The sequence below is a fragment of the Gracilinanus agilis genome, chromosome 2, assembly GCF_016433145.1.
Source record: "Gracilinanus agilis isolate LMUSP501 chromosome 2, AgileGrace, whole genome shotgun sequence".
NCBI classification, from domain to species: domain Eukaryota; kingdom Metazoa; phylum Chordata; class Mammalia; order Didelphimorphia; family Didelphidae; genus Gracilinanus; species Gracilinanus agilis.
In genome coordinates, this window is record NC_058131.1 from 626,172,103 (window position 1) to 626,199,690 (window position 27,588).

At 37.0% G+C, this 27,588-nt stretch overlaps 1 protein-coding gene across 11 annotated transcripts in view; it reads right to left on the reverse strand.

Annotated features, from left to right (window-relative positions):
- The window catches only part of ABLIM1 (actin binding LIM protein 1), a 268,909-nt gene that overhangs the window by 59,767 nt on the left and 181,554 nt on the right, over positions 1-27,588 (reverse strand). For 7 of the 11 annotated variants that reach the window (XM_044665602.1, XM_044665611.1, XM_044665607.1 and 4 more), the window contains one exon: positions 3,004-3,091. In XM_044665602.1, coding sequence (XP_044521537.1) covers positions 3,004-3,091 — 88 coding nt within the window. Of the gene's footprint in view, positions 1-3,003; positions 3,092-27,588 lie in introns of those variants that run through there. The other 4 variants (XM_044665613.1, XM_044665610.1, XM_044665612.1 and 1 more) reach the window with 1 other exon arrangement.

A 27,588-nucleotide genomic window follows, 5' to 3' on the forward strand; every position in this document is an offset into this window, starting at 1 on the left:
GGATAGGATGGCATCTCAAAGTAGTTTTATTTATAAAGGTATACTAGAAATGATTTTACCTTTTAACTTTGTGATTAATGTGAATTTTTGGATGAGATAACAACTCTATGTACATTCAAGATTAAAACCCACATGAAAATGAGATCTGCTCAGGGCCAAAGGAAAATTTAATGAATGTACAAAATGAAAAAAGTTAATAAAAGTCTCACTATGTAGAACTTGTGTAAGACTGGACAAGTCATCTGACCTATTGGCACCTTTGGTTTTCTCATTTATAAAATAAGAGAGTTGGATTAGATGACATCTAAGAATCCTTGCAGTTTTCAATTTCATGATCCTTTGATAAGTTAATAATAGTCTTCCTGTCTATGAAAATTATGTGAACTTAGTATTTGGGAGTGGAAAGAGATTTGGGGAGGATTGGATTTGGAATCAGAGCACTTGGGTTCATATTCCAGTTCTGATTCTTATTACTTGTATAACCCTGAGTAAGCCATATAATCTTTTGGGGCATTATTTTCCTTCACTTGCAAAGTAAGGGAAGTAAACTCAATGGCTTCTAGGGTCCCTTTTAGTTCTAAATCTGTGATGCTTAGAGGAAGCTAGGTAGTGCATTGGATTGAAAGCCATATGTGATGTCAGGAAGACATGGGATCAATTATGCCCTCTGACACTTATGATCTTGAACAAGTCACCTAAAAGCTGCCTGTCTCAGTTTCCTCATCTGTAAAGTAGGGATAATCAATACCATCTATCTTCCAGGGTTGTTGTAAAGATCAAATGAGACAGCATATGTATCTTAAAGCAGCTACATAAATGATAGTGGTTACTATTATTGTTATTGTTGTTAACATTATTATATTTATATATTATAGTATAGTATAATAATGTTATACTATTATTATTCCAAGACATTTTAACTTCCCTGGGCCTGTTTTCTCCTGTGTAAAATAAGGGGGTTAGAACTGATAATCCATTTAGTAATTCACAGGTCTAACATTCTATGATTAAAACATATTATTGTGATTGCTTTAAACTTTTCTATAAACACATATATATGTGCTTATGAAATATATATACATCTGTATGTATACATATGTACTCTGAAGTAATTTAAAGTTTAAAGTAACTTCAAAGTGGTTTTTGTTCAATAGTATATAATAATCCATAATACTATGTAACTGATGGCAAGAAAAATAGAGTAAAAAATCAAAATACTATCATCCATTAAAGTCTGCTTAACAAGCATTTCCCTTTCCCAAATATTTCTCATTCCATCATGTAGAAGAAATTGAAGTCACTTTAGCACCATGAAAGGCAGAGGAAGTCTTGTTAATGCGAAGCAAGCTAACTAGTAGAGTCAAGGTCAGATCCCAGGAAAGCTCTTATCCTGAAGGCTCTCGAGCACCAGGGTAAAGCCCAGAACACTAGGTCTGCTTCTGATTGCCAGCAGCACACAATGTAAACATTCTCATCAGGAGGTCAGACACACACATGGAATGTGACTCAGAGCCTCAGATATTTGGCTTGGAGTTCAAGCTGCGGAAGAAGAAATCGCTCATTCTTCTCAGGGGAAGTGTTGAGAGAATGGGGAAAGTATACCAAAGGTTGTCTTGGAATAAAATCTCGGGTAATCTCTGGGTCTTGGAATTTTTCCCTTCCTAACACATGGTCTAGCATTGTTAATATTAGGTTTGAGCCTTTATTATTTTCCAGCTGTTTGAACCTCTGCAAGTTCCCAGACTTTTCTAAGCATAACTGGTGTTAAAATCAACTATTCTACCTAACTTCTTAGGGCCAAGGGATGTAAATTCCTTGAGGGCAGTGGCTATTTGTCTTTCTTTTTACTTAATATCATGCCTTGCTCATAAAAGCACTTAAATGCTTGTTAACTGATTAAAAAGGTATTGAAAGTCATTACATAAATATCAGTTGGTATTATTAGTATTAAAAATTTAGTGATGCTTGGTTGTTATTTTGCAAAGTGATTTCAAAATAATTTAAGTTGGGTTCTTTGAAAAGGAATTTAACTGTAAAAGTTGCATTTTGGCAGGATGAGCCATACAGATTTTCCCTTGTATAGAATGACTTCTAGATGAATATTTCCTATGTATATGAAAAATACAAATCAACTTTAAAGCGCAGATAAAAACAAACATTCAGCGTTACTATACTATGAGAAAAGATGAAATGCAATGCCCTAATAATCAAGGTACCATAGTTACAGGGGAAAAAGGAGAAATATTTCTTGGGTACTTGCTAGGTAGGCTGATATGCTCTTGTCTAACTAAAGAGACTTATTTTTCCTTCTAAAAATAGCAAAAAGTTTAATGGGGAAAAGATTCTTTCCTATTTCCTTTCTAACGCCTTCTAAGTTTTTAGAGGAGTTAAAAAAACACCACCAAACAAACCCCAAACTGAAAACATTCTCATACTAGGGAAATTGCTTAAAATTATAGTCCAAATATTGGATCAAAAGCCTTGAAGAAAAATGAACAGGCAATTTGACTTTAAAAACTCTGATACTTTTGACCTTTTCTTTCCTTGTGAACATTCTGGGGACAGAGGAGAGGTGAGGGGATTCTCTTTAACATTTTTCCTTCAGGTTGAGAATGTTGTATTCTTATACTTATTAAAAACTATTCCATTCCATAGTGATACACTGTGTCAGGGATTCAGTGTATAGGCTTATATCCCAAAACAGGTATGACTCCAGCTGCTGGTCTGATTAATTAAGTAATTAGGTAGCTTTTGGCCCCATTTATTAGGCATGAGTCAGCAGCTAATAAAGGGACCCTTTACTGAATGCTTAATTGTTGTTCTTTGTTCTAAGAGAGGGTTCTATTGGTAGTGAGAGGGAAATTAGAGGAAAGGGACTATCATATTAAAAACGTATTAACAAAAGAATAAAATAAAGAAAAATCCCACCAAAATATTATACCAAGTGGCAGACTTGGTTTTCTTTCTCAAATGGAGAATACTCTATTTCTGTGTCCATCTTACCTTGAAGATACATTTCCTCTCCTTCTGTGAACATTTGGTTGCACCTGCTGCATCGCGCACAGCTTGGATGGTAATGTTTATCACCTGCCTACAAGGGGAAAAAAAAAGGAGAAAGAAATCCTTTACTCCATACCACATTCCTCAGTCACTATCACAGATCATCCTCTCCTTGCTTGTTTCAGACTTAATGGATTCAGACAATAGGAAGGCTTAGGGATGGTTAGAGTTAGGAGGTGATCAGAAATAATACTAGTTTCATATAAAACTTACTATCTTAAGATTCTTGGAGGCTAAAGTCAGGGCAAATTTCAGCTCCTGAAGCCAGGATGCCTATCATAACTAACTGAAGGTTCCGCCCATCAGTTTTACTTGGTTTCGATTCCTTTAAACCCTGGCTTTCTTGGTGAACATCAGGTTGCATACAATTTTAGTATGATGAGTACACCAAAGGCTTTGAAATAACTCACACATCTCCCATAAACCTCACCTCAAAAAACAATTAAGAGGAGGGATTTAATTTCTTTAGCCTACCTTTGATCTATACTGACCCGGTAAAAAACAGTTCTCTATCTGCCTCTTCCCAAACTGAATGCCTTTAACAGGTTTCAATCTGCTTTCTCTGCTGAATAATCTAAAGCTATTCAGATCTACTGAGCCAGCATCAAGGAGAAGACAGACAATTGGGATAGACCTCTGAAACAGCTTTTTTTATCTCAGAGGGCCAAATTCCTTGCAATGCTACCTACATTACAATGTCTTCTTAAATTGGAATTTTTCTAAAGGAGAAGATTTTGCTTAGGTGTCCTGCATTATTCATAGGTATTTCACAATTCCTAAGATAACAGATGCCAACATGGCAGGTGCCACTGGACCCAGGACCAATTCTCTAGGCAGTTGCCAAGTCATATTATATTTGTATGACAAGAAAGAAAAGGGGAAAATCCTCTTGTTTCCCATTGACAAGCAAAAAAACCCAGTCTCCAAATAATCAAATAATTAAAAACAAAAATCCAAATCTTTACCACTAAATATACCTGCTAGGAAAAAAGCTACTTTGGGATCAAATCCTTTTTATCAATGTAACCAAAGAACTGTCAGTGGTAATTGCTAAGCAGTAAGCATGTGTAAAGCACCATAGAGAGACAGAATTAGATATGGTCACTGACTATGCTGGCCCTGGCACGAAATCCCAGCAGGAGGAGAGAGGTCAGAGAGGTAAGGCCCCTCAGGAGAAACTACAAAAGCAGTTTAACAATCTAATCCAAGTGTGGGGTGAAAGTTAGCTACACAGCCCCTGAGGGGAAACAGCCTAAAGTCCTGACACAAATAAAAGCTGGAATTAAATTTCATAAACTTGAATTAGAAAGGGGCTTCAGAAGCCATCTAGTATTAAGTCCCTCATTTAACAGATGAGGAAAATAAGACCCAGATAAGTTAGGGGACTTGCCCAAGGGCACACATATAATAATTAGCAGAGACAGGATTTGAATCCAGGCATTCTGACTTTTCTAGTTGTATCATGATGACTTTCCATCCTGTCATCACTGTCAAGATGAGTTCCAAAGATGTTGCCTAGAAGCAGGTAGGTCTCAACTCTACCTTCTGTTCTTATCCTAAAATGTTAACTGTTAACTAGAGAACAAATGAAAAAGAAAGCTGTCCTGCTTTCACTGTCACTTCTTTTATGGCTGAAGACAAAGCATTATCTGTTCAAAGGCAAATTCCTTATGATGAAATCCATGTGACAGTAATGAATTTAAGCATTCTTCTGAGTCATGGGCCCTCCATTCAGCACAACATGGTATAATAGAAAAAGAGCTTTGAACATAGCATTCTTTGACATGGGTTTGCGTCTTAGCTCTATCACTTTCTTTTTTTTAAACTCTTACCTTCCATCCTAGAATCAATACTATGAGAGATGAGTGATAAAGGCTAAGCAACTGGGGTTAAATGAATTGCCCAGGGTCACACAGTTAGGAAATGTCTGAGGCCAGATTTGAAAGCAAGTCCTCTTGATTTAAGACCTGGATCTCTATCCATTGTGCTACCTAGCTGCTGCCCTCCATCACTTTCTAGGTCAGGGTCGGCAACATATGGCTCTCAAGCCATATATGGCTCCACCTCCCCACTGGCCAGTCCAGGCAGAGTCCCAGGATGTGCCCCAGGGGGCCCTTCAGCAGCAACCCCCCCCCCTTATGCCAGCGCCTTCTGCCTCCATCCTCCTTCCGCAGGCAATTATGGCTCTCATGACCAAAAAGGTTGCCGAATGTTGTCTATGACCTGGGATGATTTGCCTAACCTCTAATCATTAGCTTCCTCACTGAGTTAAAATTACTTATCTTACCCAACCTCAGAGGACCAAATGATGTAAATTGGTTTTGTTTTATTTTTGGCAATAAAGGTAGCAGTGAATACTTAGGGAAGTCTAATTTGAGTGATTTCAAAGGGACTTTAATCTTCATAGTCATTTTCAACATCAGGGTATTTGTGATGTAAACAAGTATAAAGAAAAATGTTATAAAGTGTTATAAAATGGGGGGAGGGATTTAAAAGAATCTCCAACATTTAAACAGTTCCAAATCAGGATTAGTGCTCATTAGGGTATCAGACAAATGGTATAGAAATGTAACTGGACATTCTGAAATGAGGAAGTCTAGAGATTTTAATAACTGGAGGTAAGGAGTGAGCAAATTTTAGGAATAGGAAACATTCATATGAAGAAGCACAGAGTTTGGAAAGGGAATATTATATAAATGGAAAAAACTAACATTTACAGAAAAAGACACTTTAAGCTTTACCAAGCATTTTCTTCACAGCAATCCTTTGAAGAAGTGATGAGGTAGGTAGTCCAAATATTTACATTTCACAGATTAGAAGACCAAAACTCAGAGAAGTTAATGGATTGTCCAGTTACAAAGATGGCAAGATCAGAACCAGGACTAAGGTGTGCTTGTAAATATTGGCAGATACACTTTTAAGGTTAATCTGTATTATTAAAATGTTCACCACCTTTTTTGAGTCTAGAGACAGATGCTTACAATAAAAGCAGACCAATTGGCTCTTTATGCTTGAATCTAGGTTTCATGTCTTTAAGACCACTGTTCTTTCAACTATAAGCTGTGTTAACAGCACAAACCAAGAGGAAAAGTCACATTTTAGCAAAGGTTGCATCTTAACAAAAATTCACAATGGAGAGCCTGGGTTATTAATGAGTCTTTGAAAGGTTTATCTCTACAGAGTACTATCCACTTTTAATGCTGTTTATTTACTGATGACAAATCTACAAATTAGTTCTACCTTTATGGCTGTTAAAAAGGCAGGATTAAATCTGAAGTAAACTATAGTTAGAACTTTAGCTAATACCTCTCCTGGAACTACATCCAAGGAAGTATAATTCCTGGAGTATCAAAAAATCTTACTATAAGGAAATCTCCATTGTAAGGGACCCTCATATCATGAATCCCAAGGACAGAATATGGTGAGATTCTGGCAAAGATAGGCGATGTGCATAGAAGTACACTTTTATTTGTATTCAAAGAATATATTCTAAGTTAGAAATCTACCTAATTATGACAGTTTTGCTACAGATTGGCAGGAATACTGATAGGCTGATGTCAGTCCCACATCTCATCTATGACACAATGACTTTTAGGTGGTCAAGGGTGGGGGGACCCAAACTAATTATTCCATATGAAGACTTTAACATTTATGAGAGAAAAGAACTATTGGAAGTAGTAATCACTATTATCTATATATTAATTGGCTTTATACTTTCATAAAAATAAAATTTTATTAAGATTCAGGTCTTAATCAAGAGGACCTGCTTTCAAATCCGGCCTTAGACTTTCCTAGCTGTGTGACCCTGGGCAATTCACAAAACCCCAATTGCTTAGCCTTTATCATTCTTTCTCCCTTAGAATTTATACTTAGAATTGATTCTTGGATGGAAGGTTAAGGGTTTAAAAAAAAGATACAGTCTTTTCTGTATATACATCTTCCCTCCCACTCTGCTGTCTTCCAAACAGCTAACAAGGTAACAAAATCTGACACTGTAGTTAATCAACCTATAAGTATGTACTGAGTGTCATATAATGTGATCAGCACTAGAGATACAAAGACTGTGACCCCACTCCCCCACAAAACAGTTCTTTTTTCAAGTAGTTAGTATTGCATTGAGGAAACACTGTATACATATATAAGTATATACAGCATAAATATACAAATAATGCATGAAAAGTAGTTTACTACAAGGTTGTTCGGACGGAAGGACAGTAAGAAGTGAGGGGAACAGGAAAGTCTTTGTCTAATAATAAAATCATATGATTTTTATTTCTTGTTATTAATGTGACTGTTTATAATTTTCCTAATGTTAAACCAACTGCCTTTTTGGAGTATCAAAGGATTTCATTATTAGGAAATCTCAATTGTAAGTTGAGTATCATATCCTAAATGTAGTATCAATCCTAAATATAGATTCTAACAAGATTCTGGCACAGATAGAGGATATGATTACAAATCAAATGAGCTAATCTAACCAGGTCATAGAATAGTCTACATGATACATTATTTTAGCCTCTTTGCAAATACTATTTTATTTTAAAAATTTGCATCAATGTTAATTAGTGCTCTTGGATCTATAGTCCTAGGCTAGGCTTCTAGCTCTCTGTCACCCCACATATCAAATTAGTTGCTAAATTATGATATCCTTACCTCCACAATATCTCTTTCATTTGAACCCATCTTTCTACTAACACATCTTCCTCCCTAGTATAAGCCCTTATGACCTTTCTACTGAACTGTTGCATTGGACTATTTGGTCTTGAGGTTCACCTCATTCCAGACCATCTTCTATATAGACATAGATGTCAAAGTGATTTAAATGTGGATCTGACCCCATTACTTCCCAATTCAGTAAATTCCAGTGGTTTCTTATTGTTTCTAAAAGAAAAATAAACAAGTAAATAAATTTCTCTTTGACTTTTAAAGCCTTTTACAACTAGGTCCCAAACTATCTTTCTAGACTCATTCATAACTCCTTCATTCCTTCTACAAATCCAATTAAACTGGACTTCTCCCTGTTGGCAAACAGTAGGCCTTCTCTTATCTCTATCTTTTTTTACAGTGGTTATTCCTCATGCCTACAATGCACTTCCCCCACATTTCCCTCACATATAATCGCTCACATCCTTCAAGAAGGGACTCAAGCACTATTTACAAAAATTGATCACTTAAAAAACCTCCCAAACAAATGAAGAAGAGCAGAAATATATACATTCCTTACTGACCACAATGTACTAAAAATTATATTAAATAAAGGGCTGCTAAAAAGTATTATAATTGACTAAAAGATTAAATAATATAATTCAATAAATATTATAAATGATAAAAAATTTTATTGAAGAAAATTACAATAAAGAGAACATGTCAAAATTTTTGGGATGCAGCTGAAGAAGTCCTTAGGGGAAATTTTGTATCACTAAAAATGCGGGTAGGATGAAGGGGAGAAAAGAAGAGGGAAGAAGAAAAGAAGAAAGAAGAGAGGGAGGGGAGAAAAGAGAGGAAGAAGGAAAGAGGGGGAGGAGAAGCGAGGAGAGGCATGAGAGGAAAGGGAGGATAGATCAAGGAATTGGAATGTGACTTAAAAAAAAACAACAAAATTTTTTGTAGAAGAAGGAGACCACAGTGATGAAAGAGGGCATCTGCTGTTGGATTTGATTAATAGGTTAATTTTGGTTAACTGATTTCCCTCCTTTTTATTCTTTGAAGAGATACCTCTGAGTGGAGGAGAGAAGGAACATAACAGGAATTATGGTGATGTAGAAAAAATATATCAATCAACAATTTAAAAAATGCTCCTCTAGTGACCATTGCTCCATTTGCTTTTCTGTGAAGTTCTAACAAAATACAGTGTTTGAAAAATAGTTTTAAATAGATGGTTCCTTTTATTTCTATCACATTCATATCAAACTATATCTCTTCCTCTCCCCTCTCCACAGAACTATCCTTTGTAACAAAGATTAAAAAAGAAAAAAGGATCAGATGGTTCATCCAAAGGGTGGGGGTGGCAGTGGGAAGGAAGAATCAGCCTTAATTCAGCCTCTCTAGTCTTCTGTGTTCACTCCAAATCTCCCTAGTACAGAATTCAGAAACTGTTGCTTAAAATATTTTGAATTCTGCCATTTCCTAATGCAAAAAAGCTTTTAATGGTCTTAATAGATTCCATTCCCAATTCATTTTAGGGAAGAAGAATGCAAAAACAGAGCACCTTCCAAAAAAAAAAAAAAGAAGAAGAGGGAGGAGGAAAGAGAGGTTTAAAAAAAAGCATACAAAGTTTCACAATTACTTATTCATCCCAAAGGACAGTTCATGGAAGAAGAATTGGGAGAGCAAAACTAACAAATCCTTCCTCTCCCTAAGTCTCTTACACTCCTCCCTGATTCCATTCCTGGTAGGCTCTGGTCGTTGTAACCATGGAAACCATTGCTGTCTCTTCAGCAGCTGTTGGGGCAAATCCAAGAGATTAAAGGCCAAGAAAGATGCTGTGCTGAAAGTCAGCCACATCTAGAACAGCAGGAGGGAATAAGTCTGACCCTATATGCATGTGAAAAGGAATATGGTCATAGGGCTGAATGACAGGTGTTAGGAGACATCAGTTCTAGTCTTGGCTATAATATGAGTTATCTTTGTGATCTTTAGCAAGTTATATCACCTCTCTGGGCTTTTTTTTCTTCCTGTAAAATGAGGAGTTTGGACTAGAACAGAAATTCCTAACCTTGGGGGGTAGGGTGTATAGTACTTGTATTTTTCCCTAATATTTGGATAACTACATTTCAATATAAGTTATTTCTTTTTTAACCATATGTATTTTGTTTTAGTCATTTAAAAACATTATTCTGAAATGGCTTCTAAGCAAGAAAGTCAAGGGAGCCAAAGACACACACAAAAAGTTGAAAACCCTTGTACCAGAGGCTTTTTCAAATTCCTTTTATCTAAAATTTTTTGAGTCTAGGTCTAACTCAATTCAACATGTACTTAATAAGCTGCTTCTTAGTTTAAGGCACTATATTGAACAATGAAGTGGGGGGTAAGGGTGGCACAAAGGGTATCCACAGAAGATTCCTGTCTGCCTTGTAGAGTTCAGTCTTTTTTCTCGAGCAGTTTGAATGGGAAGAGAATGGGGCTAACTTGAGCAAATGCAGACCTATGATACCCTGGTCCTTTTATACTTAAAATATTTAATCACTCCCAGGACTTAGCAGGGATCTCCAAACTGTTTATCTGAATATCAGAACATACTTTAATGGAATTGAAAAAGAAACTTGTTTCGATGTAGCTAGATTTATAAAATTATTTGCCTTTTGATAAGTCTAGCAAGGGTATGATTGATCGTATGGATTTATGGATTATTGATGGATGACCAGTTAAACTCAGAGAGACTCACTGCTAAACGTTTGACCATGAGATGATAAATTCCTTTGGCCAAAGCAAGCCATGAAAAAGAAGAAAACATAAATAGAGTTTGCATTTCTTTCTTTCTCTTTGGTGATGGTGGTGCAAAGGTTGAAAAGGTAGCAAAGGTTCTAAAAAGTCATACAGTTTTTAGACTGAATTTAAATATTAGTTATTAGTGACATACCTAGGTAGCACAAGGGATAGCATGTGAGGCCTGGAGTTAGGAGGACCTGGGTTCAAATCTGATCTCAGATACTTCCTAGTTGTGTGACCTTGGGCAAGTCACTTAACTCCAATTGCTTAGCCCTTACTAATCAATACTAAGACAGAAGGTAAGGGTTAAAAAAAACTGTTCATATTTTTCATGTGTGAACTATCTAGTGGTTATTAACTAGATGAATTACCATGAGTATTGAACTCTTTTCCCATTACCATTTTACAACCATAAAATAAAGAAGTCATTGCTAAATGAGAAGATGTCTCACAGTTTCTTCTTCTAGAGGCAAATGAAGGAATTAGCAGAGTTGGGTTTTTTGTGAATCCAAAGACAATGAGAAGAATCATGTCATGAAGGGATTTCATCTTGCCTTGCAGTGTTCACAATAAGTGAGCCCAAATGGCCCACTATGAAGACTCCTACTCTGATCATGCATTCTCATCTTGAATACTTTTTCCCTCTCAAAAACACTTTGCATAGCTTTGATTTTACTTATCTATCTACATGTTCTATCCTAACATTAGACTGAAAGTTTCCTGAAGGCAGGAACTCTTTGGTTTTCTTATCTTTTTATCCACAACGTATAGGTAGCAAAGTGCCTTGATGCTGAATGGAACTGAAAATAATTAGGATCACAGAATTATAAGCTTGGGGCTGGAAGGGATCTCAGATATTATGTAGTCTGATTTTTTTAAATTAATTTTTCTGCATGAAGAAAATGGGACCCAGGAGGTTACATCACTTGCCCCAGGTCATATAAAAATGGGAATTAATTTTATTTTTAAAATTACATCTGTGATTTTACTAGTGTAGAGAACTCCTGGTAAGGATACTCTATTGATGCAGTTTGTCACCTATTTTTTAACTTTGACTTTAAGAGAGTTTCCCGGGGCTTGTAGATATTTTGTAACTTGTCCAAGGCCACACAGCTGGTATGTGTTTGAGGCAGGATTTGAAGTCAGAACTTTCTGAAGCCAAGGCCAGCTCCCCATCCAGTGTGCTATGTTGTCTCTTGACACACCAGAATCTATCTTTTGCAGAGAATTAAAAAAAGATAGTTTATGGGAAACTTGACAGGGACCTCCAAGTTAAATTAACATCTTTTTAGTTTATTTTTCAACAGTTTTGATATTTAATGACTTCAATGCAAAGGTGAACATAAAGGAAAGTGGCGAAAATGCTGAGAGATTTGGTTGAGTATTTGAGATCAAAAGTTTGTAGAAAATGCCTGTTCATTATGAATATTACTTCCAAGAAGAGAATTATTGTGAGTACCCAACACCACCACAAAAACTGAAACTGACTGTTGTCTCAATAACAAGAGATGAGTAGTTTCATATAATAGAAGTAAACTGAATCATTCCCTGAGCAGTCTGGTTAGGGTAAGGTAACCATAGACTGGTTAGGGTAAAGGCCGGACAATACCAAATAAGAAGAAAGGATAATAATGAGAAAACATTACTTGTTATTATAGCAGCTCTAACCCAATCTGTTAAAACAAATTGTCTACTCTGAAAATAGGAAAAAGGAAAAAATACTATCACCATTTGAGGGGAATTTAAACTAAAACAAAATACTATCCACAGTGATAAGGCAGAAAAAGCCCAGAAATCTGTCCATGCAGCAGGCATTAACTTCTCTTAATCAAGTAGAAAGACAGGGTTACCAAAAGCAACCTTCATTTTATATAACTCTTTAAAATAATTTATTACAGAGGATCATTATGGAAGATTACATAATTACTACCTCTAAAACATAAAAAGCTGAGGAGAAAATGAGCATAAAGAGAGTTTAGTCTGAAATCCAACTAAAGGAGATTATTCTGAAAACTGGAAGCGGAATGTTTCTGAATGAATATTAAAATAACAAATATATGAGAAAAAAACAGATTTGCTGACATTTCAGTAGTGATTTAGTTTTATTGGAAATGTGAGTGGAGCTCTCCATCTTCATACATAGGAGACTATGTAAGAGGATGACAATAGCATTTAAGAAGTTAACGATAAGGGGGATGGATAAACAAATTGTTGTTTGGGAATGTGATAGCACAATACTGTGCTGCAAGAAATGATGAATTTCAAGATACAGAGAAGCATGGAAAGATCTAGATGAACTAATGTAGACTGAAGTAATAAGTGGCAAGAAAATAATGACCACAACAATGGAAATGGAAAGAACCACAAATGTTCCCAAATCAAAAGTAAAATTATAAAGATAAGTCTGGCCATAAGACTACACATGTCTTTTGACTCAGTAATACCACTATTGTGTCCATTTCTCAAACAGATCAGAAATAAGGGAAAAGGGCCTACTTGTACAAAACTATTTTTAGTAGCTCTTTTTGAACTTACAAAGAATTGGAATCGCAGGAATGGCCATTAATTGGAGAATGCCCGAACAAGCTGTGTTATATGATTGTAATGGGATACTACTATTGTACCACAAGAAATGATAAATGGGACTGAATTTAGAAAAACCTGAACTTAGATAAACTGATGCAAAGTGAAGTGAGCAGAACCAGGAGAACAGTGTATACAGTAACAGAAATATTATACTTCCCTCAACTGTGAACAACTAAACTCTTATCAGCAAACAAGGTCTTATGATAAGTCCAAGTTACTCATGATAAAAATTGCTATCCACAGGCAAATAAGGAACTAAAAGAATCTGATTGCAGATCAAAGTACACCATCTTTTACTTTATTTCCTCCATGATATTTTTTTTAAATTGTATGTGTGATATGTATCTTGTGTCAAAGCAAGGGCAATATGGAAATACGTATTTCATGAAAACACTGGCATATCCTTTACTAGACTATTCACCTGGGTGGAAGGAGAGAGAAAAACTGAGTTGTGAAATGTCAGAAAACATTCATAAAAAAATTGTTTCTCACTATCCACATTCAGAGGGAGAACTGTGGGAGTAGAAACATAGAAGAAAAACAACTGCTTGAACACCTGGGTTGATGGGGATATGATTTGGGATGTAGACGCTAAAGGACTACCCCAGTGCGACTATCAACAATATGGAAATAGGTCTTGATCAACCATACTTGTAAAATCCAGTGGAATTGCACATCGGCTACTAAGAAAAGGGGAGGGGGGGAGTTTAGGTGCGGAGGGAAAGAATGTAACCATGGAAAATATTCTAAATAAAAAATAAAAAAATTGTTTCTTTGTATAATTTTTTTTTTAAAAAGGAAAGTTTAAAACAAAAAGAAAAGAATAAAAGCTTAAAAGAAGAGATAAGAGTAGCACACCTAACTTACCTCTTTGCAGAGGTGGGAGGCCTATTGTTGTACAAAGCATATATTTTCAGCCTTTTGGGATATTGGTGATCTTGACAGTATAAGCTCTAATTAGATGGTGCTATGATGCTAAATATTTAATTAGCTGTCAAATCATATTATTTCTACATTCACAAACACTTCTGGTATTCATCCCTTGGCATTGCCTGTATAGACTTGAAAAAACTTTCTTATTGATCTCTCTTCCTCAAAACTCTCCCCATTCCAATTAATCTTCCATATAACTGCCAAAGTAATTTTCTATCCATCTCATCTCCATATAATTTCTCAAGTGATTTTCCATGAATTTGATCTGATCATGTGACTCCTCTACTCCTTAAACTCCAGTAGTACTTGGTTACCTCTAAGATCAAATATAAACTCCTCTGTATGTCATTGAAAGTCTTTCATACTATGGCTCCAACATACTTTTTTCCATCATTATCAGGCACTAACCTCTTTCATGCAATATTTAAGTCAAGCCAAATTATCCTTTAGTTCTCCAAACATGATTTCATTTCCTATCTCCATGCCTAAAACTTACTCCCCCTTCAAGTGTCAATTCTTAGGATCCCTAGTTTTCTTCAAGACTCAGATGATATTCTACTTCCTCCATGAAGCCTTTCCATAATTCCTCATCTGCTAGTACCCTCCCTTCCAATCATCTTTTATCTATTTTGTTTATACCTAGTAAAAGTGTGTGTGTGTTACCTGAGTTAGTCAATCAGTCCATCTCACTTAAAGTAAATAAACAAGATATTCTAGTCTTGATAACTTTATCAAGAGAGAACATTTCTTCCATCAATCAATGGAGGGCATTAACCAAATGTATGTCCAACCATGCCCTAATACAAAGCTGTTCAAGCCAGTATTCTTTTGCTGATGCTGATTATAAATCATAAGTCATCATGTCAGAATATTATAGAATCTGATGGCTAGAAGATATTTTGACTCCAAATCGAAGTGCTTTATCCTTAGCACTATAGCATTTCTCTCAAAAGAGTGAGAAGTATACAAGCTAGTAATGCTGTGAAGATTTAAGTGAGCTAGAGCATTTTGACAATAAAAGAGATGTTTAAATGATGCAAAAGGCATATAATTTCATCAAGGGTAATCCCTTACCCTGAGCCAGGTTTGGATATCTTCTCCACCAGTGTCAATTGCTGTGAAAATTAGATTAAGTCTACACTGCCTATCTTTAGATTTAATCACCAAAGGTGAGAGCACCTTCCAATTCTGGGAGGTTTGTAACCCATGTGTGCTAGAGTGAGTGACGAATCAGAATCGACTGTCCACCCCCTAGGCATTCTATGAGAAAGCATCTATTGTGACTAGACATGCAAGCTAGGGGAAGGCACAGGAAGTGAAGCATAATTGACCCCTTTAAAAAGAGGGAGTGGTGTGAGTGAGAGGTCTTTGGTTGAAGAAGGCGTTTGGTGATAGACCTCTTCTGGTTCGTGGAAGAGTGTTAGAACGCTGAGACCCTGGTGAGAATGCTTTAAATATCTTCTTTTGAATTCCACGTGGTGAGTTTAAAGACTGAATCTTCCTGAACTTCTCTTAAGAAACTTCTTTTAATAAGACTCTGTGAATGAAGTTTTGCTTTATTCACCTCCGGGCCTCTGGCCCTCTGACTCTCAGTTGAGGGTTAAGATCTACCTGGATTAATTAGAGGGTTGTAATAAATTACCTACTGGGTTAGATTCTTATTTCCTTATTTCCTCTCTCTCTTTTTATTTGTGAATAAACTTCCATAAAAGTCAATTTTGACTTGAGATTATTCTTAATTGAGGATTGATAATAGTTCAATCCTCTGGCGACCATCTTTTAATATATTAAACCCCAAAAAACCCTTTCCCCCCTTACATTGCCCAACTTCTCTCAGGTTTTAGACTTCTGGATGGATGTTGACAATACCCATTCCCATTCTCATTCCCCTTCCAAAAAGAGATAACCCAGAGTCCTGATCCACTACCACTTTCTGGACCACTGCCTTATTCCTAGTAGTCATTGACTAGGGCCATGATACTCCCAATGCTTAGATGAACAGGGAGTAAGGAGCTCCAATACTTCCAGTGATATGGGAAACTAATAGACTTTATCATCTACTCTTGCCATTGCTCCCCTATATATACGAGGTCTTAAATCCACATTCTATGCCATTCCAACCTTCCAGGCATTGTGATCTGATTTACCATTTTGCTAAAGAGAAGATGAGAAAACTCGGCTGTCCTTGTGTTTTTGGGTTTTTCTTGGCAAATATACTGCAGTTGTTTGCCATTTACTTTCTCAAACTCATTTTACAGATGAGGAAACTGAGGCAAACAGGGTTAAGTGTCCTTCCTAGGGTCACAAAACAAAGAAATGTCTGAGGCTGAATTTGAATTCAGAAAGATGAGTCTTCTTGTCTCTAGGACCTACACCTTAAGCACTATGGTCCTACCTATAGTCACTTTTGGGGTAGTAAAGAACAAGAGAAGAGGCTTAGTTCATTCACTGGGTGCTTCTTTCCTGGAGTACTTATGCAAGAACAAGAATAAGAACTGAAAGGAATGAGAGAGTGTAAAGAAGTTCTGACCTCTACTCATTCTGTTTTAAAGTAACATAGATCAGTGGTGAAAGAGGCCTGGATTTGCAGCATGGCAAAAATTCAGGCCAATTCTGAGGGACTTATGACAAAGAATACTCTCCACCTCCAGAGAAAGAACTGTTGGAGTGAGAATACAGATGAAAGCATATGATTTTTCAATTGTTTATTTGTATTCATGTGTTGGGGTTTTGATTTTATAAGATTATTCACTTTAAAATGAATAATATGAAAATATCTTTGAATGATTATACACACACACACATCAAACTGACTGCCAGCACTAGGAGGGGAAGGGAAGGGAGGAGGGAGATAAGTTCAATCATATAACAGGAAAACTTGTGTGGAAGTTTATTACTTGTGTAAGGATGGGATTTGTGCAAGGGGATGGGACAAAAGGAGCCAGAAGAAGGCAGTTGGTGACAGTTACTGAAAATTGAGAGGAGCAGAGAATTCTGGGAATTTCTCTGGGGAAGAGGAGAGAGGTGAGGGCTTCAGGCAGAGGACGGGAAGAGGGAGGAGGAGGACAACCCAGCTCAGATCCAGTCCTGAGGGCTACCTGAGGATCTTTCGTTTGGAAATCAAAATCCTGATTCCCTGATCAAAGCCATTCCATCACATTTCACCCATCAAAACTTCAACCATCCAGTCAGCTAAGTTTGGACTCCATTTTGGGAGCAATTTCTTAGTCTCCTTCACCTATTCCCAACCTTGATGAGAGACCCTTTTCAGTCAAAACTTACAATTATAGAAAAGGATAAAAACAGAGAAATAGAAATAGAAATAGAAGGAGAAGGGGCAAGGGAAGAAGCTTAGAAGAGGGTACCATTGAGTTTCCCACCTAAGTGACAGAACCCATAGTTATAGTGAAGAGGGCACCCCAAAATCCCTCTACCCTTTACCCCTTTCCCCAATCCCTGATTTGTGAATAATAAAAAGCAATTCAAAAGTCAGATAGCGTTCCAGAGTGCCTGAGAGACAACGAGGGAGAGGGGAACCACAGCTTGGTCCGGCTGCCTCCATCTTGAAGTCGGACCACCCACTGTGAATTTAACTGATCAGGGGGAGGTTTGTGTGAACCCTGTCCTTACTCAGAATTGGACTGGGGTGCCACATACCTCTTCTTATAGGGAAGCCTCGCCCCCAACTTCTGTGGGGCAGCAAGACCTTCCAGGTCACTCAGTTTTGGGGTGGCACCCCCTTAAAGTCTCCCAGTGTATATTTGGCCCCAAGGGAGAGCTGGAAGAGAGACTCACCATATAGACTTTCTCTATCTCCCCTTTCTATAAACATCCAGTACTGGTGTTTTAAATTGCTACACTTGTAATTGGTAAAAAATTTAAAAAAAAATTTTTTTTTAAGAGTCTGGCTTTGGAGTCAGAGGACCTGGATTAAAATGCTGACTCATAATTTACTGTGTGACTTTGGACAAATTGATTCACCTCTCTAAGCCCCAGTTTTGTCACCTTTTAAAGGTTTGGACTAGATGACCTCTGAGGAACTTTCCAAATCCAAATCTGTGATTCTATGAGATCTCAGGTCCACCAAAATACTAAAATTTGCTCTAGAAAATATTTTTAAAATAGGCAGATTGTGATATACGCTGCCATATATTGACTTCTTTTCTTTCCCCTCTTAGCTTGGTGACCATCTACCTCCCTTCTCCAGAAAGATTGTACAGGACCTGGGACAGAGAAGGAGAGGCACTAAGTGGTTTTGACTGGAGGGTTGGAATGGAGGTGCGACAAAAAGGTGGGGACTGGGAAGGTGGGGTGGGTGAGGTTGCTCTCCTGAGATAACACATGCAAAAGCCAACTCCCAGAGTCCCTGAGGAAAAGGGAGTAATAAAGATAGACTGCTAAAACAGGCTGGTACAGGGATGGGATGGGAAGGGCAGAGTTGGGAGAACTCCTTAATTTCCTCTTGCAGGAGATCTGTGCATGAGCTGAGTCAGCTTTCTATCACTCATGTCCTTTTCTGAGTGGGAGACGTTTCCACTCTAACTGGCCTGGCTTGATCCTCAGGTTCAACATTCACCTTTTCGAGAACACTGTTTTCCTGATGTAGCACACACTCACACGCACATTCACACAAAGAAAGGCAGGGATGATGATACAGTGCCTTGGTCCAACTGAGTACTCTGTACCCTGCAAAAAGGCAGAGGAATAAGTTTACCTGAGCAGCCTTCAGAAAGCATAGTGGGTGTACTATAGATCTTGACATCCTGCCATGAGAAGGAACTGAAGGAAGGTCCGTGGATACACCAACTACAACCTTCTCTCATGCCGCTAGGTTCTGTTTCAGAAGTGCCTTGTGTCCCAATGAAGGACAGCTTGTCCTGAGTAAGGAAGGATGTGCACAATATGGCTAAGACAGAGACAAATTAGCATTTCCCTGCTCCAATTCCTCTGACCAGCTGTTCAAGATAAAAAAAAAAAAAGGCAAAATGCCAGTTTCTGAATTGTGATGGGAATAAAGAAAGTAGAATGAAAAAGGCAACAAAATAGAGTAAACCCACATGTGCTTTTTCACAGATGGTTCCACTTCTCTGTCATGCTTCCAATTTATTAAGTGCAAAAACTTAGGCACACGCTTGTCATTTTACAGAAGGTGGTCATTTCAGAATGAGTAGCACTGATTAGATTAAAGGGCACAATTTCTATTAAATTCTACATATAGATTTTGATTTATTAATATATTAAGATGTGTGTATGTACATATATATATATATCATATATATGCACACATATCTTTATGCAAAACATTTCCCTGATGGTAGCTCAGCTAATATCTTTCTTTATAACTATGACCCAGGGGCAGCTGGGTAGCTCAGTGGATTGAGAGTCAGGCCTAGAGACAGAAGGTCCTAGGTTCAAATCTGGCCTCAGACACTTCCCAGCTGTGTGACCCTGGGCAAGTCACTTGACCCCCATTGCCCACCCTTACCACTCTTCCACCAAGGAGCCAATACACAGAAGTTAAGGGTTTAAATATATATATATAAAGATCATAGTTGGTCTAGCCCAGAATTCTCAGAGGAGGTAAGCCTATTTACTAGAAACAGATGTGTAACTGTCTCTGCATTTTCAGAAGATCAAACCAGCCAGCAGGACATGAGAAATTCTCCTTTCCATTACCCACAATGTCACAAAAGATATTTGTTCATTCATTCAACAAAAGTTATTTATATATATATATGCATTGATTTGATAAAGATATGTGTGTATATATGTAAAATTAATCTATTTTTAATGAATTGATTATACATGTATGTGTATATAAAAATAAACTGATTGATTAATCAATCAATTTTTATTCATTTATGGGGTGGGCATTATGCTAGGTGCTGAGGACACAAAAAATTCAACCATCCTTGCTCTAAAGCAGCTTATGTTTTATATTCTAAGTAACTGAGCCACAGTTCAGTTTGCCCTATCAATTTATAGGCCAAATTTACAGGGTACCCTCAGGTATTTGTGGCTAATGAATTAGTCTATTTTCTTTAAAGATAAATGAATGAAATCCTCTACACCTCTATACCTTATTAGGTAAATTCAGTTTTCTTGGTCATGCAATGTAAAGTACCAAATGGGAGTCAAGGTCAGACAGACTTCAATGAAAGGAGAACTTGAGCATATTAAACCAGTAATGGATTTAATGTTGTCATTTCTATGGAATTTTAAAAATCATTAGCTTGTTAATCTCTTCAATATATCATCTTCTCAGTAAGTATCATTATCCTATTGTCCAAATGATGAAACCGAATTACAGAGAAATTGCAACTTTCACAGGGATGACAGATTTAAAGTTGGAAGGAACTCAGAAAGCCAACCCATTTATTTTACAGATAAGGAAACTAAGAGCCAAAGAGTGGGTCACATAGGTCAAAAAGGTAATAGGTGGAAGAGTCAGGATCTAAATAAAGGCTGGTGCTCTGCCTCTCAATCCAGAGCACTTTCTTCTGTACAATGCCGCACTACACAGTGTGTTGGGGATAGGCCAGGAGAGTCTTCTAAGTGCTCTTTCATCTGCTGTTCAATTGAATAGTCTCAGAAAACTGTTAATCTTTGCTTGATTATTAGGATCTCTCATGTTACTGAAATTCTAGGAATCTGGATAAAATCATTAATGCAATGATTAAAAGCAAAGCAAAAGAGATTAAGAAGAGGCTGTTTCTTAACAGGTTGCTTTACACAGTTTACCAGACTCTATGAGAGGGGATTGATTAAGGATGAAATATAAATTTTAAAATAACCATATAAAAATGTTAATCGACCCTTTCCTTGAAAGCACATGAAGCAATCTATAATTAGCCAAGTAGGGCAGCTAGGTGTCTGAATGGATAGAGAGCCAGGCCTGGAGATGGGAGGTCCTGGGTTCATATTTGGCCTCAGATACTTCCTGGGGGGGGTGACCATGAACAAGTTATTTAACCCCCATGCTTAATCCTTACTGTTCTTCTGCCTTGGATTCTGTATGGATTCTAAGACAGAAGGTAAGAGTTTAAAAAATAATAGTAATAATTAGTTAACAAGTATTTCCATGGTACAATGGCAAGAGCAAAGGATTTGTAGTCATTTAGGTTCAAACTTAAGACCTACAATCATTACCTGTGTAACAAGTCACTAGGCCTCAGGTTCTTTATTTCTAAAAAGGAAATTGGTCTAAAGGAGTTCTGAATGTCCTTTCCAAATCTAAATCTCTGCTCCTTTTAAGTGCCAATCTAGCCATTATGAAGCTGTGTGGTAGGAGATGAACTATGAGCAGAAAACACAGTTCTTACCTCTGTAATGCACTTCAGATGAAATCTCTCATGACCTAAAAGAACCAAAGCCTAGTACAACATGCTGCACATAATGGATACTTAATAAATGTTTATAGAATGAATGAAAAATGTTAAAAAACAAAGACTTTCTGTAACATGCCATTCTTTCCTTGAAAATATCAAACAGTAAGAGGTAAAATAATTGCCTTTAATTCATATTGATGAATTAAAGCAAAAATCTCAAATACTTTCAATTAGTGGCTACCCTCATAGTACAGGTGGGAAATCTACAATATATTTTTGATCTGAGAGGAATCCCTTACTTCATCTTTTTTTTTTTTTGCTAGTCACCTTTATACTACTAAAGGAAGCTAAATTAAATACAAGTGATATACTTCTCAGTCCTAAAACATGCCTGGGAAAGGCAGACAAAGCTATTTGGCCTAGTTTTGGTTGGACTCTACAAAGAAGCCAAAAGTCCCCAGGATTTTTAGTTATTTCCTCAGCACTGAAAAATGTCTTCTTCTAAATAAGTATAGTCATTAGTCTACCCAGCAGACAAAAGAAGTAGAGATGGTGGACTTAGGGTTAGGGGCTTAATCTTTAGAATACAGTGATGCTTTCTCCCTTTTCCCTGAACTTCATACCAGTACTCCCTCAAAAGCTCCAAGAAGAGATTCAGGAGATTGATGATTTCCAAGCAATCTCTTTCCCAGTTATGATGTCTGATTTCTCAGATCATTTCAGTTCAATTGATAATGTCTAATAATTGTAACCTGTATTAAGAAGAACTGGGAAGAGTATAAAGATGAATGAGAAACATTCCCTACCTACTAAATGTTTTACAATCTAATTAGAAGAGCCAAAAGAAAAGGAGAGAAGATGACGACATGTACATAAATAGCCTTCATATAAGATGATATTTGGTAGATGCAATAACTTATTTCTCTATGTGGTGCTCAGATCAGAAATGTTAGAGCTGGAAGGGACTTTGGAAATGATAAAGCTCAACCCGTTTAAGGTTAAGAAAAATATAGTTCAGAGAGGGATTATGATTCCCTGTGCTCACAGAGGTAATAGGTAACAGAGTAAGAAATTAGAACACAGGACTCGAATTTGGAAGCTAGTATTCTTTCCTCTGTAAAGAAATAGAAAACCTGGCTGGGTGAATTAGGAAAGGTTCATAATAGAAAGGGCATGAGTCAGAACTTGAAAGAAAGGTAGAATTCTGATGAGTAGAAATTCTGGAGGGAGAGGGAATTACAGAATAAATGCAGAGACAAAAAAGCATGTCATTGTGACATGCCTCAACTCTGCCTGCCCAGGGAAGATCTCATGGGAGTGATGCACTGGATATATTTAGTTCCATTAGCCTTGTAAATTAGCTACTCAAACAAGCTGAGGTATGAAAATGGTGAGTAGTAAAGGTTATTTGACTCTCTTGAAGAGTGGTCTGGCTGGCAGGTTTTTCCAACAAGTAACAAGGATGTTCTAAGTACCTGTATCTAGAATGTCAGCAAAGGCCAACAACATGATGAAAAGATGAAAGCCTGATCATCAAAGACATTTTCCCCAAAGTTGTACTCCATACAAATGACTGTAGGATATCAACTAGGTAAAAGTGACTGATTTTACCCATACTCCTCTATGGGATGAGAGAATATCAATTTTTCATCAGGAAATCTGATCAGGACTCAAGGAACTTAGTCAGTGTCAGTTTAGCTAGAGACTCCTGGAGCATGATGTGGTCCAGGTAAAGAGGGTTTTGCAATAAATGAATATTAGGTATAACAGATAGGCACAAAAGTTGTAATTTGATTGAGAAAGGGAAGAGGGAGAAGCCCAGATTCAATGCAATATAAAGAGGCTAGGTGACATATTATATATATTTAGTTGAAGTTAAGAGAAATCACAGGTAAAGATGAAATGAATATTGTCAATGAGTAAGGAAAGCCACTGTTTGTAGGACCTGTCTTTCCCAAACATTTCTACTCCGAAAGATATCTTAAGGAGACTTTAGGAAGTTATGTGAGGGAGAGAAAGACCATATTGAAAAAAATTAATATATATCCTCCTAAGGGGATAAAGTATTTAATTTATATTATTTAAAATATGAGAAAGGTTACGTTAAAATATCTGCATTTTCTTGGGAATAGGGAAATGGGAATTAGAAATTAATTAGGTATTTGGCTCAAACCAGTTTATTTACCAGCCCAAATTTAAGTATTCAGAGGATATCTCTTGTATCCTTTCCTAACAGCATTAGATAAATATTTGCCTTCTAGTTCAACACCCTTGAAATCCAATCCAAATTAGATAAATGTTTTCTTCTTGAGTAAGTGCAAAAAGGTAAGGTTTCCTCTAGTGTATGATCTCATTCCTGCTCTCATTTCCAACACAACAAGTTGGAGCCAGGAATGTACAATAACAGAGATCCACAAGGATTTCTTCTATGCCAGCTGCTCTGATGGAAGACAAACTAATTACCAAAAGACATCTTCTGTTGATTATGAGGCATAATGAAATGCATTTTGTGTGTGTATATTACAACTACACAGCTGGACAAGACCTTAATTCCACAATGCCCAAACAGTGACTTAGTAAATTATTTCTAGAAAATATGCAGATGGCATTTTTTTTTTACTAAAAACATGAAAATAAATTTTGTATACATGTTGTAGTAAAAGGGTTGTTTCAATGCAATCAGATGCCAACTGCTATCATTTCATCTGTCTCCCTAAAGATCTTTCCCGCTCTAAAATCCAGATTCTCTGATTCTATTCCTTCCCTGGGAACAGCTACTATGTTTTCCACTCTGAGTCCACTTCTTGCATGTAGTAGACAGTCAAAGTTCTGTGAGTATTCTGTCTTCTTCATAATCAATATATGGCTTTAATTTTTAAAATCTTTTTAGATCTCTAATGTTCTGGGACCCTGATGATTTAATGTTTCTATGTGGTAACATTCTTCTATTTTAAGTGTTTTCTCTGGCTATAAACATTATTTTACAGATGTTTCAGTCCTGTGTTCTATCAGACTCTAATGTTTTCTCTTCCCTGGGCTTTAGGAAACCTTCAGGGTGGGAACCAATATTATAAGCACTCAGGCAAGCACAGCTTGCCTCTAAAAACATCCTTGTCTGATGTCTCTTCCTGTCGTTGCTGGGTCTGATCTTTCCTCTTTAAGCTTCCCACCCCAGAAACAATTGAGGACAGCCAAGTAGTTTCACTCAGGGATTTGAACAATTGTTAAATGTCAGCCCTAGTTATCAGTAGGAGATGAAGCCAATAGTGGATTCTAAAAGCTGGGAATCAAACTGGGTTTTATAAAGTCAACCTATATCAAGGAGAATCTCAGAAAAGTATGTTTATTTTTTTAATTTTAATTTACATTCATGGCACTGTGCTAGAGGCTGAGGACACAAAAGGAAAAATGTAGGAATCCCTGTCCTCAAGGAACCACAATTATTCAACTCAGAGCATATAAAACATATACAAGCAAATAAATACAATGTATGTATGTAATAGTAGAAGTGGTGGTGTTAGTAGTAGCAATAGAAATAGTTAGCATTTCTATATAATTTTAAGGTTTGCAAAAGTACTTTTCATATGTTATCTAATTTAACCATACTACACCTTTAGAAGACAGTGCTATTATAACCTCCATTTTATGGATGAGAAAACTGAGGTAGATAGAAGTTTGTGACTTTCCCAGGCACATAGCTAGCAAGTGTCTGGAACCACATTTGTACTCTGGTCTTCCTAAGTCCAAGTCCAGTGGCTCCCACCACTGTACCACCATGTTACAGGAATTTCAGAGAAGAGAGAATGCTAACAAAAAATGCTGTCCTTTAACCTCTGAGTCTTAGGCTCCTCATAGGTAAAAAGAGGAAGAAGTGGGACAAGATGGGCTGAGGTCTCTTCCAGCTCTGAAATCATTATCTATAATTCTTCAATCCTCCTTATTTAAAAATTAGGAAGCTCAGTTCAAGGTACTTATCTGAGGGTCAAAGATGTCATTTGAACCCAGATCCTCTTGAAACATAATGTTCTCAGAAGAATAAAAGTGCACAAAAATATTAGCACCAGAAGGAAATTTAGGAATTGTCTAATCCCTCTCTTTATTGTACTTTTGTAGTTGAGTCATTTTTCAGTTGTGGCCAATTCTTTGTGACCCTATTTGGGCTTTTCTTGGCAAGATACTGGAGTGGTTGCCATTTCTTTCTCCAGCTCATTTTATATTATGAGGAAACTGAGGTAAGCAAAATTAAGTGACTTGCCCAGGTTCACTCAGCCAGTAAGTGTCTGAGGCCAGGTTTGAATTCTGGAAGATGAATTCTCCTGACACTAGTTCTGGCACTCTCTCCACTGTGCCATCTAGCCACCGTTTTTATGTACAAATGAACTATTTGGAAAGAGGCTAAGTGACCTGCTCAAAGATACACAGCTAATCACTGGCAGAGCTCAGACGAACCCCAGGTCTTCTCACTCCCAGATTTGTCCTCTTTATGTAAGATATTTCAGTATCAGAGTAGAACTTATTTAAAATGTCATTTTAGGCAAGATCAATGATTCTATAATTTCTATAGCTACAAAGAAAATTAAAATGAGGATACAAGGTTAAGGAATTTGATCAGAGTTGAAGAATTGAGTACTTTGCAGATGACATCAATTATTCTGGAGATATTGGTACATCTGTCATTTCCCCAACTCGACTACAGATTCCTTTAAAAAGGAAAATACAACTTCTTGTGCCTTTTTAGATTCCATACAGGGCATGGAAGAAAGTCTTCCATATATTAGGTATATAACAAATATCTGTTGAATTAAAAATGCTATTTTAAATTGTTCTTTATTAATTTAAACTTTGATACAATTTTATAGCTAAGGAAAATTCAAGAACTCTGAAGTTATGAAGAACAAAACAATTTGAAAACTCAGTGAGCAATACCAGGGAATCTGCAGTATTCCTACCCACCCTTCCCACCTTCCACTTTCTTTAATAAGGCTCTTTGCTGTGATTATCCTCACAATGTATTTTTTGGCAAAGCTAAGAGCTAATTCCTTTGGTACACGACAAGTCAACTGCATGGAAATGTCAGTCCTGGGAAGAACTTTAGTTATATTTTAGAAATTAAACTTTCAATCTATACTTGCTGTTCCAAAGCTGCATGGCTGCCCCTTCTATTCTAGGTTCAGCCATTCTACTTCCTCTTGTTGTTCAGCTGTATCTGCCCCTTTGTAAATCATGGACCAAGTGTCCATGGGGTTTTCTTTTTTTATTATTTTATTTAATTAATTGATTTAGAATCTTTTTCCATGGTTCCATGATTCATGTTATTTCCTTCCCTTCCTCCCACCCCTCTCCCATAGCCAACGAGTAGTTCCACTGGGTTTTACATGTGTCATTGATCAAGACCTATTTCCATATTATTGATATTTGCATTAAGGTGTTCATTTAGGGTCTACATCCCCAATCATATCCCATGGGGTTTTCCTGGCAAAGGTTATGGAGTGGTTTTCCATTTCCACCTCTAGTTTAGGCAGGCAGAGGTTAAGTGACTTGCCCAGGGTCACAAAGCCAGTAAGTGTCCTAAGTAAGATTTGAACTCTGGTCTTTCTGACTCCAGATCCAACATTCTATCCACTTCACTACCTAGCTGTCCATCTTCTTCTATTACCATACCACAAATGAGGGCATACTAAACATAGCTTAATGTACTCACTATATGGTAATTGAGGACAAATATATTCTCTCAGTTTCTTCTTGGAGTTAATGGACAAGTCAAGTCTGTATGGTTTTTAGCTAAGGTGAGTCATCTGCCTTCCATCCATTTAGAAGCCAGGTAACATTTCAGGGGCCAGAAGTACTAAACTGTGAGATACTTTGAGGAGTTCTTGAAGAAGTAAAATATTCATTCCAAAGACAAGGCCATTCATTCATTTAAACTTTGGTATAATTTTAAAGCTAAGAAAAATTCAAGCATATTCTTTCAAAGGGGTAGGAAATGGAACAAAACAGTTTTTGTTCTTCCATGCATACAGAGAATTTTTTGGGGGGGAACAGAAAATATGTTATGAGAGTGAAGTTGTGCTGTCCATACCACAGCTTATACCACCCACATGATGGTTGTGAGTTGCTTCAAAGTAAGAGAATAATGATGGGGCAGCTGGGTAGCTCAGTGGAGTGAGAGTCAGGCCTAGAGACAGGAGGTCCTAGGTTCAAACCCGGCCTCAGCCACTTCCCAGCTGTGTGACCCTGGGCAAGTCACTTGACC